The 15,812-nt window shown below is 43.0% G+C and overlaps 1 protein-coding gene across 1 annotated transcript in view; it reads right to left on the bottom strand.

Moving 5' to 3' along the window:
- Positions 1-15,812, bottom strand: part of ptpra (protein tyrosine phosphatase receptor type A) — a 34,948-nt gene that overhangs the window by 10,671 nt on the left and 8,465 nt on the right. Inside the window, exons 2-11 of the mRNA XM_086198712.1 lie at positions 10,870-10,916; positions 10,574-10,655; positions 8,864-9,319; positions 2,866-2,965; positions 2,309-2,382; positions 1,743-1,879; positions 1,065-1,155; positions 706-782; positions 572-608; positions 383-480 (exon numbers count right to left, since the gene is read on the bottom strand). Coding sequence (XP_086054838.1) covers positions 383-480; positions 572-608; positions 706-782; positions 1,065-1,155; positions 1,743-1,879; positions 2,309-2,382; positions 2,866-2,965; positions 8,864-9,319; positions 10,574-10,649 — 1,146 coding nt within the window. The 5' untranslated portion in view covers positions 10,650-10,655; positions 10,870-10,916. The remainder of the gene's footprint in view (positions 1-382; positions 481-571; positions 609-705; positions 783-1,064; positions 1,156-1,742; positions 1,880-2,308; positions 2,383-2,865; positions 2,966-8,863; positions 9,320-10,573; positions 10,656-10,869; positions 10,917-15,812) is intronic.

Below are 15,812 nucleotides of genomic sequence, written 5' to 3'. Positions count from 1 at the left end.
CACGGTGAAGCAGCTTTTAATAACTGTGCTTCTCACCTCAGGAACAACGTCCCTGGACACTTGAAATCTGTTAAAGCGGTCGGCTCATTTAAATCTGGGCTCAAACCCTTTTGTTCCCGCTCACTTTTACAAATAAAATAACTTTTAACCATTCTGCATCCATCTTTTTCTGTAAATGTTTTAGTTTTGTTGTGACTGTATGCCCCTTTGAAGCACTGGGAATTCTGTCTGAATGGTGGTATAAAATAATTCAATCTGTGCATGTACAGTTTATTCTATATGCATAAATGTGCCTCAAGGAAGCCGTTTTAAGATCATATAAACACAAGCACCAGCATCATCATCATCATCATCATCATCATCATCATCATCCCTCTCCTACCTCCTTCCTCTCCTTCAGATTGGTCACCATGACGATAGTGGCTGTGTTCTGCTCCCAGATCATCCGCCAGAAGTCATTTACAGTTTCCTCCTTCGGCCCTAGGAGACAGACACAAACACACGAGTAATGAGCTGACGATAAGAAATCTTAATAAATGTTTAACGGTTCCCATGCAGCCACAACTGTTACCTTGAGCTGCAATAAACTTATTCTTCTCCTGGTAACCCTGTAAAAGGAAGAGAGCAGCAAAATTACAAGTCTGTTATTTCCAAGTCAAAGCACAACTGTTTGTATTGTGAACTAAGGGTTGAGCTAATACAAACATTTATAAAGGAAGCATTGATGAAGTCAGAGTCGGGGACTCCCTCCAGTGATGAGAGATGCACCCTGGAGTGATCATCTGAGGGAGGGAGAAAGAGGGAGAGAGAGGAGACGTGAAGGGAAAATCAACCGAGACAAGGAGCACATTGAAGGAATGTTAATTACACATCACAACTTTTCCATCCAAATTATTTGTCCCCCACCACATAATTATGACCACAGTAAATCACTAAATCACAGCCTCTGACAGTCAAATGTCTGATGTTGACCACAATTTTACCGATGGATTGTTTTAAAAACCTAAAATTCACAAATATTGACAGTGAGTTCTGTCTCTGTCGTGTCAGGCTTCATCGCTTACACGGGAGGATGTTGACGTATCTGTTCTTCTCTTTATTCTCTTCCTTGGAGGCAGCATCACATGATGCCTGGATGGGGCAGACCGGCAGAGCCTGAACACAAAAAATGTATTTAGATGAGACAGGAATCCTAGACATTATTTCCTGGCCCCTATAACAAACACCTCTTGTCTTGTATTGGAAGCTGCTTAATCAATATGAATGTTTAGATATTTTTGTGTGTGTCTGTATTTGACAGGGACAACACACAGTGATTTTTTTGCACCAGAAACAGTTATAAACTAATTTATGCCACAAAACTGAGCATAAAACTACAATTATCCAATCACATGTTAAACCAGTGCACCTCCAAACAATTGAAGTACACAGAATATTGAAGTACATAAAGAGAGTATTCAGGATTATGTCACAAAATTTGCTGCTTTTTCTATCTGGCAAGTATAGATTGTGAGGTGATGTTAAGTTGTTTTGTCCAACTTTAAGAACTGCTAACTGTATTTCATTCATTCATGGAGGGTCAGACGTTGAACCTTTCAAGCATTTATCACGATTTTGAGTTAGTTCAACTATTCATGTCCGGGAATGAAGGATCTGGTCCACAAAAATGCACAGCAAACGCGAATCTCCATCACGGGCTGTTGTCTCAGTTATCAGAGGGTGTGTGTTTGAGTGTGACATACGTTAAACTCCTCCCTGAAGAGCTTGTTATCATCGGCCATGCGACGATTCATTTCTTCCTCAAGCTTGTCCACAGGAAGAGGCGGGTACTTCCTGTTTGTGCTGGGTGAACGGGCCAATAGAGGCACGCTCTGGAGTTCTGCACCGGCGTGCAGGAAGGGAGGAGAGGAGGGAAGGAACAGGAGGGGTAGGACAGGTGGAGATAGACATGGGAGACAGGGTAAGAACATGAGAGCAGAACCACTGTGTAACTCTGACTTCATCATTAACTGTCTTATCTTACGGTGACCACCAGAGGGCAGTGTGATGCAAGGCGGCAACAGGCTGGAGCTGCTGGTTAGGTAATGACAGTGAACAAAAGCCTTCTGCCAGTCATTGAAATGTTATCAGTTATTGGCTTAAGATTAGTCAAGTCTGATCAGGAACGACTGGCGGATACAAGTTTGGTCAAGCCAGCAGAATAGGTCTGCTGACTAAAACTAAGAAGTGTGTGTGTGTGTGTGTGTGTGCACGCGCGCTGATGACGCATTTACATCTGCCGACACAAACACACGTGATCTTGTTTTACCTGTGTCATCTGATCTCCCATTCGTCAGTCGGAAGGAGTTTGAATGGCTTCCCGCCTGCTTGTACTTTTTAAACCTGTCAATCAACAAAGATCAAATGGCATATTAACATACACACGCGTGCACACACATATCTTTGTGAGGACTTTCATTGACGTAATACACTCCCTAGCCCCTCACCCTAAACTTAACCATCTCAACTGACTGCCTGACCCTAACCTTGACCCTAAACCTAACCAGAACCTGATTCTAACCTCAACCCTCGAACCAAGTCTTGACCTTCAAACGGCCCTTTGAAGATGTGAGGACCGGCTAAAATGTCCTCACTTTCCAAAAGTGTCCTCACTCTGTTGGTTAAATACACACACACACACACACACACACACACACACACACACACACACACACACTAACACGCACGCACGCGCACACACACGCACACACACACACTAACTAATGTGGTCTCCCAGCTGGAGGCCAATCATCGCTTATTTCCATGGTTACAGCAGCACCTTAGGGTCTCCTGGGTTGTACGTAACATGAACTGTATTTCACCCACCTGAGCATGTAGAGGATGATGATGATGAAGATGATGACCAGCAGGGAGGACAGGGCCACCATCACCGCTATGATTGGCATTTCATCAGAAGGGCTGTTGTCTTTGTCATGGAAGGAAAGCGGAGCAAAGAAGACCAGATCTCATTAGTTTGATTAATTACTCTGCAATGACGTCATTTCCCTCACCTACGTTCCTCGCGTGAATTCTTGAGGAGGCCACAAGTAAAAACAGCTCATAGTGTTTTTACCGAACAAAGGTTTTACCATCAGGCTTATTCAAACCGAGGTGAAAAAACCTTGTAAAAAGATAGTTCCTGAGAGCTGCACATTACACGGTGTAGTATAATAAGCTCTGATGGGTGAAGTGATTTTGGTGGGGCCATAATGGATTGAAGTTACTGAAGATGTTTGTGGTATTTCTTTTCTGTGTGGCACTGTACTTCATCCAGGCTGGAGGACGGCTCATTCAGGTGAAAATAAGGCCTGTTGTCTACGTTACTGCAGTTAGAGAGATGTGTCGTTTTAAAAAAAAGTGTATCCCCTCATGAACTGCTGGGAATAAGCTTGATGAGTTAAGCCGGCAGCCACGGGCAGACAAAATAGAATGTATTTTTTAAACCATCATAACATCTTAAATAAAAGCAATATGAAGGGACCACTCAAACGTAACAATAATGCCAATAATCCTCCCATATCGGTATTGTCTTCCTGTTCCAATACACAGCAGCTCCACTTCTGCATTAGCTGCTGTAGAGCTGTCACTGATCACAACCAACCACGTCTAGGTCCCGCCCACCACGTTCACCGAACTGGACCAAAACTTTTCAATCCGAGAGCGAAGGTTTTTACCTCACAAACCAAACGGCTTTAAATACAAACAAAACTTCAAGATAATAAAGGAAATGGAAGGAAGGTTTTTTTTTTCTTTCTTTTGTTTGTTGTGATTTCAACTCTGTAGTTTTGCTCTCAAATCTATTTTTGATTACAGGGCGGAAAGTCTAGCTCTCAAAATTATATTGTTTGATTGCATAATAAAGACACAAATTAAGCTCCACATTTGAGTGACCTTGTGTTGTGTTATTCAATTCCCCAAAATACCAAACAATTCCAAATCATTTAAGGTCCAATTTAGTCAACATTATCAGCTTTTATTTATATTTGATCAAATATTTGTTTTCATGTGTTACCACACACGTGATGCAGCCAAGAAGACGCTGGATATGAAAGTTACTCAACACCGGCCCCTCTTTCCTTTCCATGATCCATGTTAATATTTAAATGGCTTTCAAAAGGAAAAAAATACAAATGGCGTTACAGTGCCAGTGCAACAGGCTGTCTCTTAGAACAGATAAATCACAGTTTAACGGAGGGTCAAGCCTTTGCTTCCATAACTGGTAATAGCCAGGATGACAGCAGCAGGCCGAGAACGACTGTATCAGATCCTGAAACATTTAGGATGTTTTCTGTGAATTCTGCATGAATTATTCAGTGTGTAAATGTTCAAATCCTTTCTACATGACAGAGGCTAGAAAGCGTGTAGGCGACTGTCAGGATGTGTTTCTTTTTTTCTTTTTTTTTTTTCCTGGCTTAAGAATGTGGAGGAGAAAGAGGCTTGAGGGTTGTGATCATTACAAATGAGACAGAGTTCAAGTTAAATATTGTTTGTAAAACTACAATGGCTGACCGGCTCGGATGTTTCCATCACGTGCGTGAGTTACTGCAACACTATCGTCTTCCCTGTGACCTTTCACTGCCGCGGTTAAACACAACAGACGTGAGTTTTGCCTGAACAACAGCAGGAGTCGGTGTAAAAGAAAACGCTGGCTGCCATTTGTGTGCTGGTCTGTAAGACACATTCGGCCGCGACAAAAGAAGAGATTTCTCTAGAACCAAAAAAAAAGTACAATGGGGCGAACAACACATGGACAAAATCAGCTGTTCCCCAGGTCAAATTCAAGAAAGCTCTTTGGACAAAAAATACGCATCACTTGACTTCATGCTCCATGTGTACGTTCTGGAGGAAGTAGTTTGGAATGCTGCCTTGTTATGTCGCATTTCCACGCACAAGTCCCAGGACTTGGCAGTGTTCTCTCTCAGACAATGTGCACAGTGAGGAGACCGGCAGGCCGCAAGTGTCATGTGGAACTGATGCGGCCTTGACAGATTTAGTGGCATCTAAAACTGGTCACAGCTCTCCACAAAGGAAACATAGACAGCTCACCCTGAGACACACAGTTACACACCTCTGAACCCAATAAATTAAGTACTATAACACACAAAATGCACATATATGCTGCAATAGTGTTGACCAGGACTATGAAGGCCATTTAAACCTTTATCTTTGGCTCAAAAAAGTGTAGTTTGTCTTTCAATGACTCACCGTTTGCTATCTTGACCCCCCCCCCCCCCCCCCGGCATGATTTGTTTGACCTCAACACTCCAAAAAGACTTTCATTCGAGCTAAAAACAAATGAATGAACAAGCTACAGCTCTTAAGGAAACACGTGGATTATACCAGATGATGTGTTTGAGTGTGTGTGTGTGTGTGTAAACAGGAGTTTCTACAGTTTTTGGTGGCGTTAGTAGCCGGTCTCCAGTAACCTCTAGCTTGCAACGTGGCTGACGTTATACGCCATGCAGGGAGAAAACTTAGTGAGTTCAAGACACCTGACCAAGAAAGTGAAAGGCAAAGTGAAGGATAATGCATCACTTTAGGTCTTGGAGATTTTGGATTCCTGTTGAGCAGGATGACCCCAAACACACTTTATATCATTACTGTAAAGAATAAAACCATCTTTATCACATCAACCAGATTTATAGCAGTGTAGTATTTCTAGTTATTTTTTATTTCTAGTTAGTTTATATAGGGCTGACATTAATGACCGATTGATTTTGTTTAATTAATTACAGAAAAGATAATGTAGTAAAAAACTGAAGGCATTTAATGGCCACCTTAGGAGAAGGAGAGCTGAGAGGAACGAGCGGAGGGCAGCGTTACGACTCGGCCATGTCTAAGCTGCTGGAGATAAACTTAAAAGAAGGTGACCTCACATATCATGGAACAAGCTCAGGCCGTGGTTTTTAAAACAGCGATGTAAGCAGGTGTTGCTGACTGATGATAGGGGCCTGAGATGTTCTGTTGGTCATTCTGGGTTCATCTATTGATTATTATGGCTGTCCTTGCATGTGAACAGTGAAATGTTTTCTGAGTCCTGGGAAATAAAAAAAAAGATGTCCACCTCTAAATTCTATCTTTTCCTTTCTTCAAGCAGTTACTTAAGTCTTTTGGAAATTAAATATCTTAAATGCTTGTCACAGCCAAAATTAATGAATGCAATTAATTGAGATCAATTATAAAACATGTAATTGGATTAAAAAATATAAATCACCCGAGAGCCCTACATTTGCTTTAGTTCTGTAGTTTCAGCGTTGCGTAACAAAATAAAAGGAGGGACTATTTTTCTAGAGTTTGATGTACTAAAATTAATATATCACAAATTATAAATGCTGGTAATCATAAAAAAAAGACTTAATATACAAACACAATTTTCCATCAGATCCTGTTTATTTGCCACTAGAGGAGCAGCTTTTGGTGAGTTCGGGGTCTTTAAGTTTGGCAGTATCCTAATCCTCGTGGATGACTGGTCAAATGGAGGCGTGTCATGTCAGGATATTTCCAGCCCTGCTACAATGGAGAGTAAAAGCAGAAAAGTGTACAGCCTAATAAAATATTAAAAGGTCGACTCTTGACCAGAGAAGTCTGTGGCTTGCTCTTTCTAGCTGTTGCTGTTGCTTTGACAGCCTGCATGAATAACACAACGCTAGATGGAACAACAGGGCAGAGCCGCCTGCCTCATGGCTGCAGGCCTGCATCAACCAGTCTGTCGCAGAGAGTAGTTTTTAGGGAATCTGTTAAAAGGTATTAAGTGTATTTTTTCTTGACAGAGTAAACTATATAATATGCCATGATATCGAAGTGCAGAAGAGTGAGAGAGCTTCCCTACATCACCGCCACCTGAAGCTCAAAGCCAGAAAGCGGTGTGGTGGAAGGGCAGGAGAACAGGCTGACCCTGTCCTGGTGGTTCTCCAGGGAGAGGAAGTGAAGAGGGTGGAGTTACACAAGTACCCCGGGGATTCAAATCAATAAAAAAAAAAAACTGAACCGGACTGAAGCTCTTGTCAGGAAGGGACAGGTCAGACCGTCCCTTCCTGAACCCTGTCTGTGTCTAACAGACTCCCGCAGGTCGGTTTGGCCAGTGGAGATGACTCTGATCCAGCCATGACAGCAGACTGTATCGCTGCTGCAAATATGCAACAAATTCTAAGAAACGCTAATGCTGCACATAGATCTTCAACCCAGCAAGATCCAGATCATCACCGCAGTTTATGGTCGCACTCTGCCTTTCAGTTCCTGAGTTATGCCCAGGAGAGTCATCATGATCCAACAGGTAGGGAGGCCTTTGACCTGAAATTTGTCATCACTTCATCGCATTTGCTGGACATTTGTGTCACCTGTAGGTAAATCATACCGTTATGACAAACATCATTGAGCTTCTTTGTGAGCAGTAACCTCTGACCACCTACACTCAGTCAGTACTGGACTTGAAGCGGATGCTTGTGCCACATATAATGAAATTCCCTGCCGGAGTTCCTAAGATGACAAATCGGGCCACGACCTCCACTGTGGCATAAGTGACGGTGCAGTGAGGTACGACAGCGCGCCTGTAGCCTCAGACGTGGGGGTGTCATTCTGGTATTAATTTATTACCTGTGTGTAGTGACATTCTTTCAATCTGTCAACATTTACTTCCCCCAGGCCCTCTTACAGCATGGAGCACTGAAATGTTACCGGGGCTCCTATTCACCTAAAACGTGACGAGAATTACAGTGAAAGACAAGTGACAGCCATCTACAGTGCATCGTTTGATTTGAGCTGTGTTCGGGTTGGGCTGTGCAGCAAATCTGAGTTTGAGATTCTTAAGACTTCACAAATCCTGCAGCCTTGCAAGGAAACAGGATTCAGGCAGACATGGAGGAGGAGAGGAAAATCGTAAATACCCCCAAAAACAAGAAGCATTCGTAGTGGGACTTGGTTATATGGGCGATCCAAATATGAAAAAACAAAAAAACATTGAAGTGACGATTTTTAAATGAATTTTTTACAATAGTACCTGTATCGTGATATCTACTGCAATATAGAAGGACATCTAGAAGATTCTGGCCATTTTGCCCACTTCTACTAAGATGCACAGTAAAGGACTGCCATGTCATCTTTAATCAGGAAAAACCTTTCTGGATACTGACATGTAGTTTAGCAGTGACTGCAGTTCTGCCACAGATAAAATCAAATGAACCCAAAGAGCAAAGCCCTTCAGCGGAGCTTTAAGACACAATCTGCAACTATTTGTTACGATAAAGTGAGTCTCCGTGATGTCCCGCACTGTCCTGAATTGCTCAGTGCAGTAAAAAGTGAGCTTCTTGTTTTCATTTGCAGGTTTTTTGTTTTTTTTTTTTGAATAAGAGAAAGAGTGGAAGCAATGCCCTGTGAGGCACGGTAAGTAGGCGTTTTTCCATTGGAGATAAAATGAGTCACTGCCCTTTCAATCACATCTGAGCACATTTTGTTGCTTCATAGAATTCTGGTCTGTTGAGAGCTGCGGCTGCTGGTGGACCTGGGATCTGTTAAACAACAGGTTCAGACAAAATTCCTCCCTCTTCAGTTCTAGGAATAGTGTCACAGAGTGGATATCTAAGCTGAAACATGCACCACGGAGCTATTTAGTGTGTTTAGTTTGACAGCATATTCATGATTCGAATGGGATTGCTAATATTTACATTTCATTTTCCCCAAAATAAATGAAAACAACAGGTTTATGCAGGAGTCTGGGACAAACATGCACGTTCTCCTCCATCTAAAAGTATAATTTGCAGGGTGCAGCCTCTCTGGAGGACCAAGATACAACACAACAACTCACAGTCCTGCACGCACTAATACTCACCATGTGGGCTGGTGTAGGAGGTGAAGACCTGGTCAGCTTCTGTGGTGGTCTCAGTCTCCACCAACAAGTCACAGTAAATTTCTGGAGTTGGGGTGTCTGGCACCATAGCTGAAGTCTCGTTCTCTGTTCCGGCTGTGGTGGGGGGAGGGGGGGCCTCAGAATTTGGTAGGGTCTGGGGGGCTTCAGTAGGAGCTGGAGGTGGGGGAGGTGGGATCTGTGCCAACCTCACTGTAGCATTTGGACCAGCCACTTGTACGTCCTCATCACCAGCTGGGCTTGTGTTCGTCGTTGCTGTTGTTGTTGTTGTAGTAGTTGATGTAGTGATTGCTGTCACCGGGATGACATCGAGGGGGAGAGTGGTGGGTGGAAGTGCGGGGGCTTGTGTGACTGCGACTGTGACATTGAGGACGGGGGCAGCAGGGGGGTCTGTGGGCTTGGCAGTGATATTTGGAGGACCTGGAAGGAAGAGGATAACTGTAAGTCAAGTAAAGCTTTTTCTTCTGTGACTCTTTAACCTTTAAAAGGCGAGTAAATAGAGAGTTTCCCACAGATAGGATGTTCTGGAGCTGCCCGCCCAGCGAGATTAAGACCTTCCCAGGCTGGACTTCCGACATGCCTCGACATGACAAAGCATCAGAGAACTTTCATAATTTTTTTTTAAAGTAAAACCTGGGACCTGAAGTCTGAATCCTTATACACGATCCACCGTAAAATAAGGGTATAGATTATGTGTAAAACATCAGTAGGCGTGCGGTAGAGACATCATTAGTTTAACTCCATTCATTCTCAGTCTGGTGGTAGCTGTAGTTCCAGGTCAACACGATCCACAAACCTTTAATACCATGAGGTTTCTAAAAAGTGGAACTTTGCTGCAGTCTGAAATAAAACTGCTAAAGATCGATAAGTGATTACACAAACCTGTATGTGTCGGTGAATAAATGCTACAACTGCTGCAGACACAAGCAAGGGTCTAGGAGGAGCTGGTTAAAATGGAGGAGGCTGGAGCCAAATGCTCGTTGAAAGAGGACTAACCTTTAAAGCTGCAGTCGATAATATTTTCATATTAATGAACATCCCTCACATTCAAGCCAAAGGAGTTGTTCATCAAGTTAATTGTGACCAGGTAAATCTCTGAATTTCACCTTACACGGCACCAGTGTATGAGCCGACATTCCTGCACTGCTGGGAGGAGAGATACTGCTCACGCTCCATCGGCACAGTTGTCTACTTCCTGTTAGTCCTCTGCTAACTTGAACAGAAATAATTTAATCATCTGGCTCTCGTAATTTTCCGAATGTTACATGTTAATTGGATCCAATTGTGACACTAGTAATTTTGCAGGGATTGTGTGATGCTCAACACCATTAATCTGCTGGTTTTATAAGCTAAACGTTAACAGTGGAGGAGCCTAATGTGGCTGTTTTCTCTTATCCTCATTTTAATGAGCCAGTGGTGTACAGACAGCTGCTGCGCTCAACACTTGTGAACTGTCACGATTCCACGCTGCTCATCACGTGCCGCACAAAGCATCCTCCTGACACTTGTGTGCGAAACGTTTGACACTTTTTAAACAAGTTTGAAAACTGACATAATTAATGTGGCATCTTCAGTTGCCAAAAGCCATGACACGTCGCGCTGTCATGCTGCCCCACCTCTGCTAGCTGTGGGGAACACTGACATACATTCGATTGAAACGGACATGGCTCTTACTTGTGACAGGGACATGATCCTGGGCTGAGGCCCCGAGGGCTACACTGAGCAGCAGGAGCAGGGGACACACACCCATTCTGCCCTACACACAGGACACACAAGACGGGGGACATAAAAGTCAAACTAACAGAAAATTTTCATTTGAGGGAAAAAAAATGAATAAATAAATAGATACTGAAACCAAAAGAACATAAAAATCAAGTTTTAAAGACGTGATAAAAATTGGAAGGTTATATTCTTGTCTGGCTTTGAAATTAAAGTTGAAGCACTGCAGTGTGTGTTAAAGTTCTATTTACCTGAAGAAGCGAAGTTGGTATCAATCACTCATTCGCACAGCGTGTTCCTAGAAAGCAAAAGAGAACATGTATTTATTGTGATGATTTTCACATGTGGGAAAAATCAGTTTTTCTTAAAGAAACTTGCTCTTGACAACATGTTCAAGCAGGACCTGTATCAGGACAAATGTGGGGTTAAACGAAGTCTTGCTAATATGATATCATCATTTGACAAGATGGGATCAAATAAATCATTCCAACTTAAGTTCAAAACTACGACAGTTTGTATCTGATCACCTGCAGCTCAGAGTTTTCTATCCCATGAATGATTTGTCCTGCGCTGTGTGGATAGTAATATTTGGAAATTATGAATGTCCTAATATTGATTCATCACCCAGTCCTGTCTGTGGTTATTATGAACTCAGTTTGCTACAGATCATTCATCAAAGCACAACCAAAATAGCATCAATGACACATTTTAATTCCTTTTGTGAGAGGGAACCAGCATTTAGGACGAGCGAGCTGAGGACGAATGATACACAGACAAAGAGAAAGACGGGTGGTCGGCCCTTTGTGCGAGAGGCCAACAAGGCTGTTGTCTCTCTGACCAAGCTGTGATAATCTCTCATCCTGAACCCAGGGTGATGCCCCCGAAATAATCCAGCCCATCTGCCTCTGTTTATAGCGATGCTTCAGATTCGCTTTACGGTAGAAAAACAATGGTTCAGAAGAAGGATTATTACATCAGAGGATACAGTGGAGGCTAAAAGCTCTAACAGTGCCAGAAACCAATCTTCTGGTGTTTGAAACTGAGCTCTTTCATTGCAGCATTTACGTTTGGATTTTAGCACAGCACCGTTCGGCTTTGCCTGCAGCCTGAAATGGGACAGGATGAGCAACTTTGTGGTCAATTAGGGCGCCATTAACCTACAAAACCAGTTGTCATCTGTGTGTCCATTTAAAACAGAGTAAAAATTTGTTTCTTGAACACATCTCATGTCCTCAGGAACAGGCAAGTGTGCATGAAAACTGGGGGGGGATGGTGCGATGTTGATGGTGTAAACATAAATCTGATTCTTTTAACCACAATGTCTCTCTTCTCCTCAAGTATTTACTTTCTGGAAATGTTTAGTCTGCTTAGGGATGTCCGCAAAGCTTTTCTTGAATAAAGGCACCTTTTAAGCATTTTCACTGTAGATCTCAAGCTTTTGCAGCACCTTACCGCCAACGTATTTAGCCAACAAACGTCAAAAGCTTTGGGTACCAAATCACAGCATGAATATTTCTTTGTCGTGCCTCAATCTTTTGCTGTCTTTTTGGGGTTTTGGGAGACATTTGTTTATGCTCTTACGCTCTTTTTTTTTTTTTTTTTTTTTTTAAATCGATTCCTTAATGATTACAAGTGGTTCCACATTTTACCCAATCTGTGTAACACCTGACGGCATAATTTTTTGTCCATCAAACATTTGCATCATAGTTTGTTCAAAAAGTTCATATTCTGAACAGACACCGACCAAAACACAATACTTGTTCCATATTTCTGACAAGAATAACTTGACAAATGGAGCTGAGCTGCAGCTCAGATCAGTCATCAGCTTCCAGGTACTGTTGACCTGCTGTCCTTCAAAATAACTACAAAATGGGTCCATAAGTTCTTTAAGGTTACATACAGACCATAACGACAGAGAGATCGATTATAAAAGTAATGAATGTAAAAGCTCTGTACTAAAAATGCAAACCTTTAAAATTCCACATTAAAATTCAAGCATTTCAAGTAATTGTAGCAGCTGAGGGACCCCTGAATCCTCTCAGTGGTGTGAAATGTTCTGATAATATCCCCCAAAAAAATAAAGAGACATGTCCTCTAGCTGCACTGTGGTCCGACTTCAGTAAAGTCCCAAATCAAAGTGGCTGCTGCTTCCTTCCTTCCTCTGCTGTCTGGTCCTGCAGACATCAAGAAACCCTTTACTAACACCAAAGCCACATCACGACCCTAAACAACCCCGAATCCCTCCTCCTTCCATCCTCCCCTTCATTAAGAGAATGACTCAGCTCTAACGGCCAAGCTCAGCCCCTCGAGGCGAATCTGTGATACTGAAATATATGCATATAAAAAAAAAAAATCTCCCTCTCCCCCTTGTAGAGTGGTTGTGTGTCATCCTCTAGTTTGGGTCCTCTACCAGAGGTGGACTGCACTCTTCTGGACTGAGGTTTCAGGTGTTGTTCCTGGAATCTGCTGCAGCCACTCACCCAGTTTGGGGGTCACTCCTCCAAGTGCTTGCTTGCTTGCTCTCACACTCACACTCACACTCACACACACACACCTTAAATAGACTTTATTCAGTGATTGGTGACTGTTATATGGTATCTGTGAGAATTGGATGGAAGAGGATGTGAGGTAACAACCGTTCACACCAACGGGCCTTTCAGGAGCATGACTTAGTTTTCTGCATTGCTTCCAGAGAGGCAGCATGATGTGTCACGGTGTTGATGGAAGTGACGGAGGTGGGAAGTCGCTGCTGTTGCTGGCCTTCGCCACAATGATACTGCAGGGTTTTATCTCTGAGCTCCTCAGAGATGCATCTTGATGTGTGTTTGGACTCCTGGGAAGAAGCACTCTTATAATGTCTGGTCTTTCTCGACAGACGTATGTGTTGGTATCATTAATTTAAGAGGAACTGGCCAAGTGCTTCTATTTGTGTCAGTTTTAGGTCCGGCGCTGTCGGCACTTTCCATTAAAAGAACTGTGTGGCTGATGGGTCGGTGAAATTCACACCCGGATGAGGGAAGCTGATGAAATAACAACGGCCATGATTTCACAAACTAATTGGCCTTGACATACAAGTGGACAAGAGGGTGATAGTGAGGTGCCGACGTGACAACTGTTTCTTTATGACACTGCTAGTCTCTTGTAGCCTTGACGCTGAAGTCATTGTTTCAAATAGTTTTACATTTAGAATACCGTGGACGGGCCTAAGGGCAAGTCTGGGTGTTAGAACAAGTATCGGGAAGGAAAACAGGTCATTGAGCCAAACATCCATCCTTATTCTATAGACAGATTTACTGACAAAGAGCTTTTCATCTTCGGTCTGGTTTCTTTCGATTGAGCCTCCAGATATGTGGACTGACACATAGGAACCGTAAAAGGAGAGCAAAGATCTTTCTAACAGTTTCATCACACTACTCCCTGCAGACAAGACAGGCAAGCCAACCCATCTATCAGAGAATAAATGTATTAAAAACATAGCCGTGCAGTTCTCATGCTCCTGACTTTGAGCTCGTGTTCTGCAACACCAGTGAATATTTTCAGACCAGAGGAGCACTTCAAGCAGTCACCGCTGAGATAAGCTAACCAGACGGCCAACGTAAAACTGACAGAGCTCTCTTACCAATAGAGTTGCAACATAAAATGTAACAGGACATGGAATCACAAATGACTCTTTTCCATCCCTTCTCCTCTCACGGTGTTATTATGTGATTACTTATAATAAGCTACAGCTCTGGCTTGAGTGACACTGGGATAACGACAGGGCTGCTTATTAAACCTCCAAAGCTGTTGAGTAACATCCAAAACCTGGCCAGAGCACCGAGAGAGGAAAGGTGTCAGAACCTGTTTCACTCTCGGGCTTGATTACTAACTCTCTGATCATTTTCCTGAGCTTAATCACTCCTTAAACTTCCAAGTAATGTTCATTGTTTGATATGGCAGTTTGGCATATTTTGTTTAATCATAGTGCTGGCCCCAATACTAAAAAATTCACATCACAACCACCCCTAGATAACAATGGCAAACTGAAAAGACTACTATTGAGAAAATGAGGAATTTTTTTTAAAAGCCTATCAGACATGTAGTCATGTGCAGGCTTATAACTGGATGTGGATGTATCGATAGATGTGTACCCTGGCAATTTGATAGGGTCTACAAAATATACTACAAAGTTCTAGTATGTTGTCTGTGAGTTTGTTACATTTTTACTTGTGCTTATATCTATTATGTAAAGGCCCCAATAGGAACGGGCATTGGAAATTAGCAGTAGCTAAAAATGCTGTGACGCACGCCTTGGTAAAGTGCAGGGCAATTTCCTATGAATTTACATCTGTACCCACCCAAAAAAAAAAAAAAAGCCCATAAAATCAGATTATCAATCCATCCATCCATTATCAACTGCTTATCTGGAGTCAAGTCACAGAGGACGTAGCTCAGCTGGGAACCCAGAACTTCCCCTTACATGGCCACATTGACCAGCTCAGACTGGGGGATCACGAGGTGTTCCGAGGCCAGCGTGGACATTAAGTGCCTCCACCTTGTCCTCGGTGTGCCCTCCTGCCTCCTTCCAGCTGTACGTGCCTGAGACACCTCCCTAGTGAGGCGTCCAGGTGGCATCCTGACCAGATACCCAAAGCAACTCAACCGGCAAAGGAGCAGTGGTTCTACTCAGAGTCCTTCCCAGATGAGGGAACGTCTTCACCCTATCCCCAAGAAAGACACAACCATCATAAAAAGGAAACACATTTTGGCTGCTTGTATTCAGGATCTTGTTCTTTTAGTCGTGACCCATATTTCATGTCTGTAGGTGATGGTGGGAGTGAAGACTGACAGAGAGATCGAGAGCCCTGTCCTTTGGCTCAGCTCTCTTTTTGTTACTACGGTGCAGAAGAGTGAAGCGAAACCGCTCCCGCTCCCCTGATTCTCCGCTACATCTCCTGCTTCGTACTTGCTTCACCCTGAGATACTTGAACTCCATCATCTGGGGTAATGACTCCTTCCTTGAAATGAAACGAAATCCTGTGACACAATTGTTTACCTTAGTCAAGGAGTTGTTGTTGTTTTTTTTTTTAAATGTGGTATTAATCAGTGGGATTACACAAAACTGTAAGGCCAATGTTCTCCAACGATGGTGGAGGGACTATAGTAGGGGCCAAGGATGAACCCAGTCAGGGCAGAGTAGTCATCCTGCCACCTG

Source organism: Aulostomus chinensis, chromosome 3 (assembly GCF_037954235.1).
Source record: "Aulostomus chinensis isolate RoL2024-O1b breed Wild chromosome 3, RoL_Achi_v1.0, whole genome shotgun sequence".
Classification (NCBI taxonomy): domain Eukaryota; kingdom Metazoa; phylum Chordata; class Actinopteri; order Syngnathiformes; family Aulostomidae; genus Aulostomus; species Aulostomus chinensis.
This window is presented reverse-complemented; position numbering and strand designations above follow the sequence as displayed.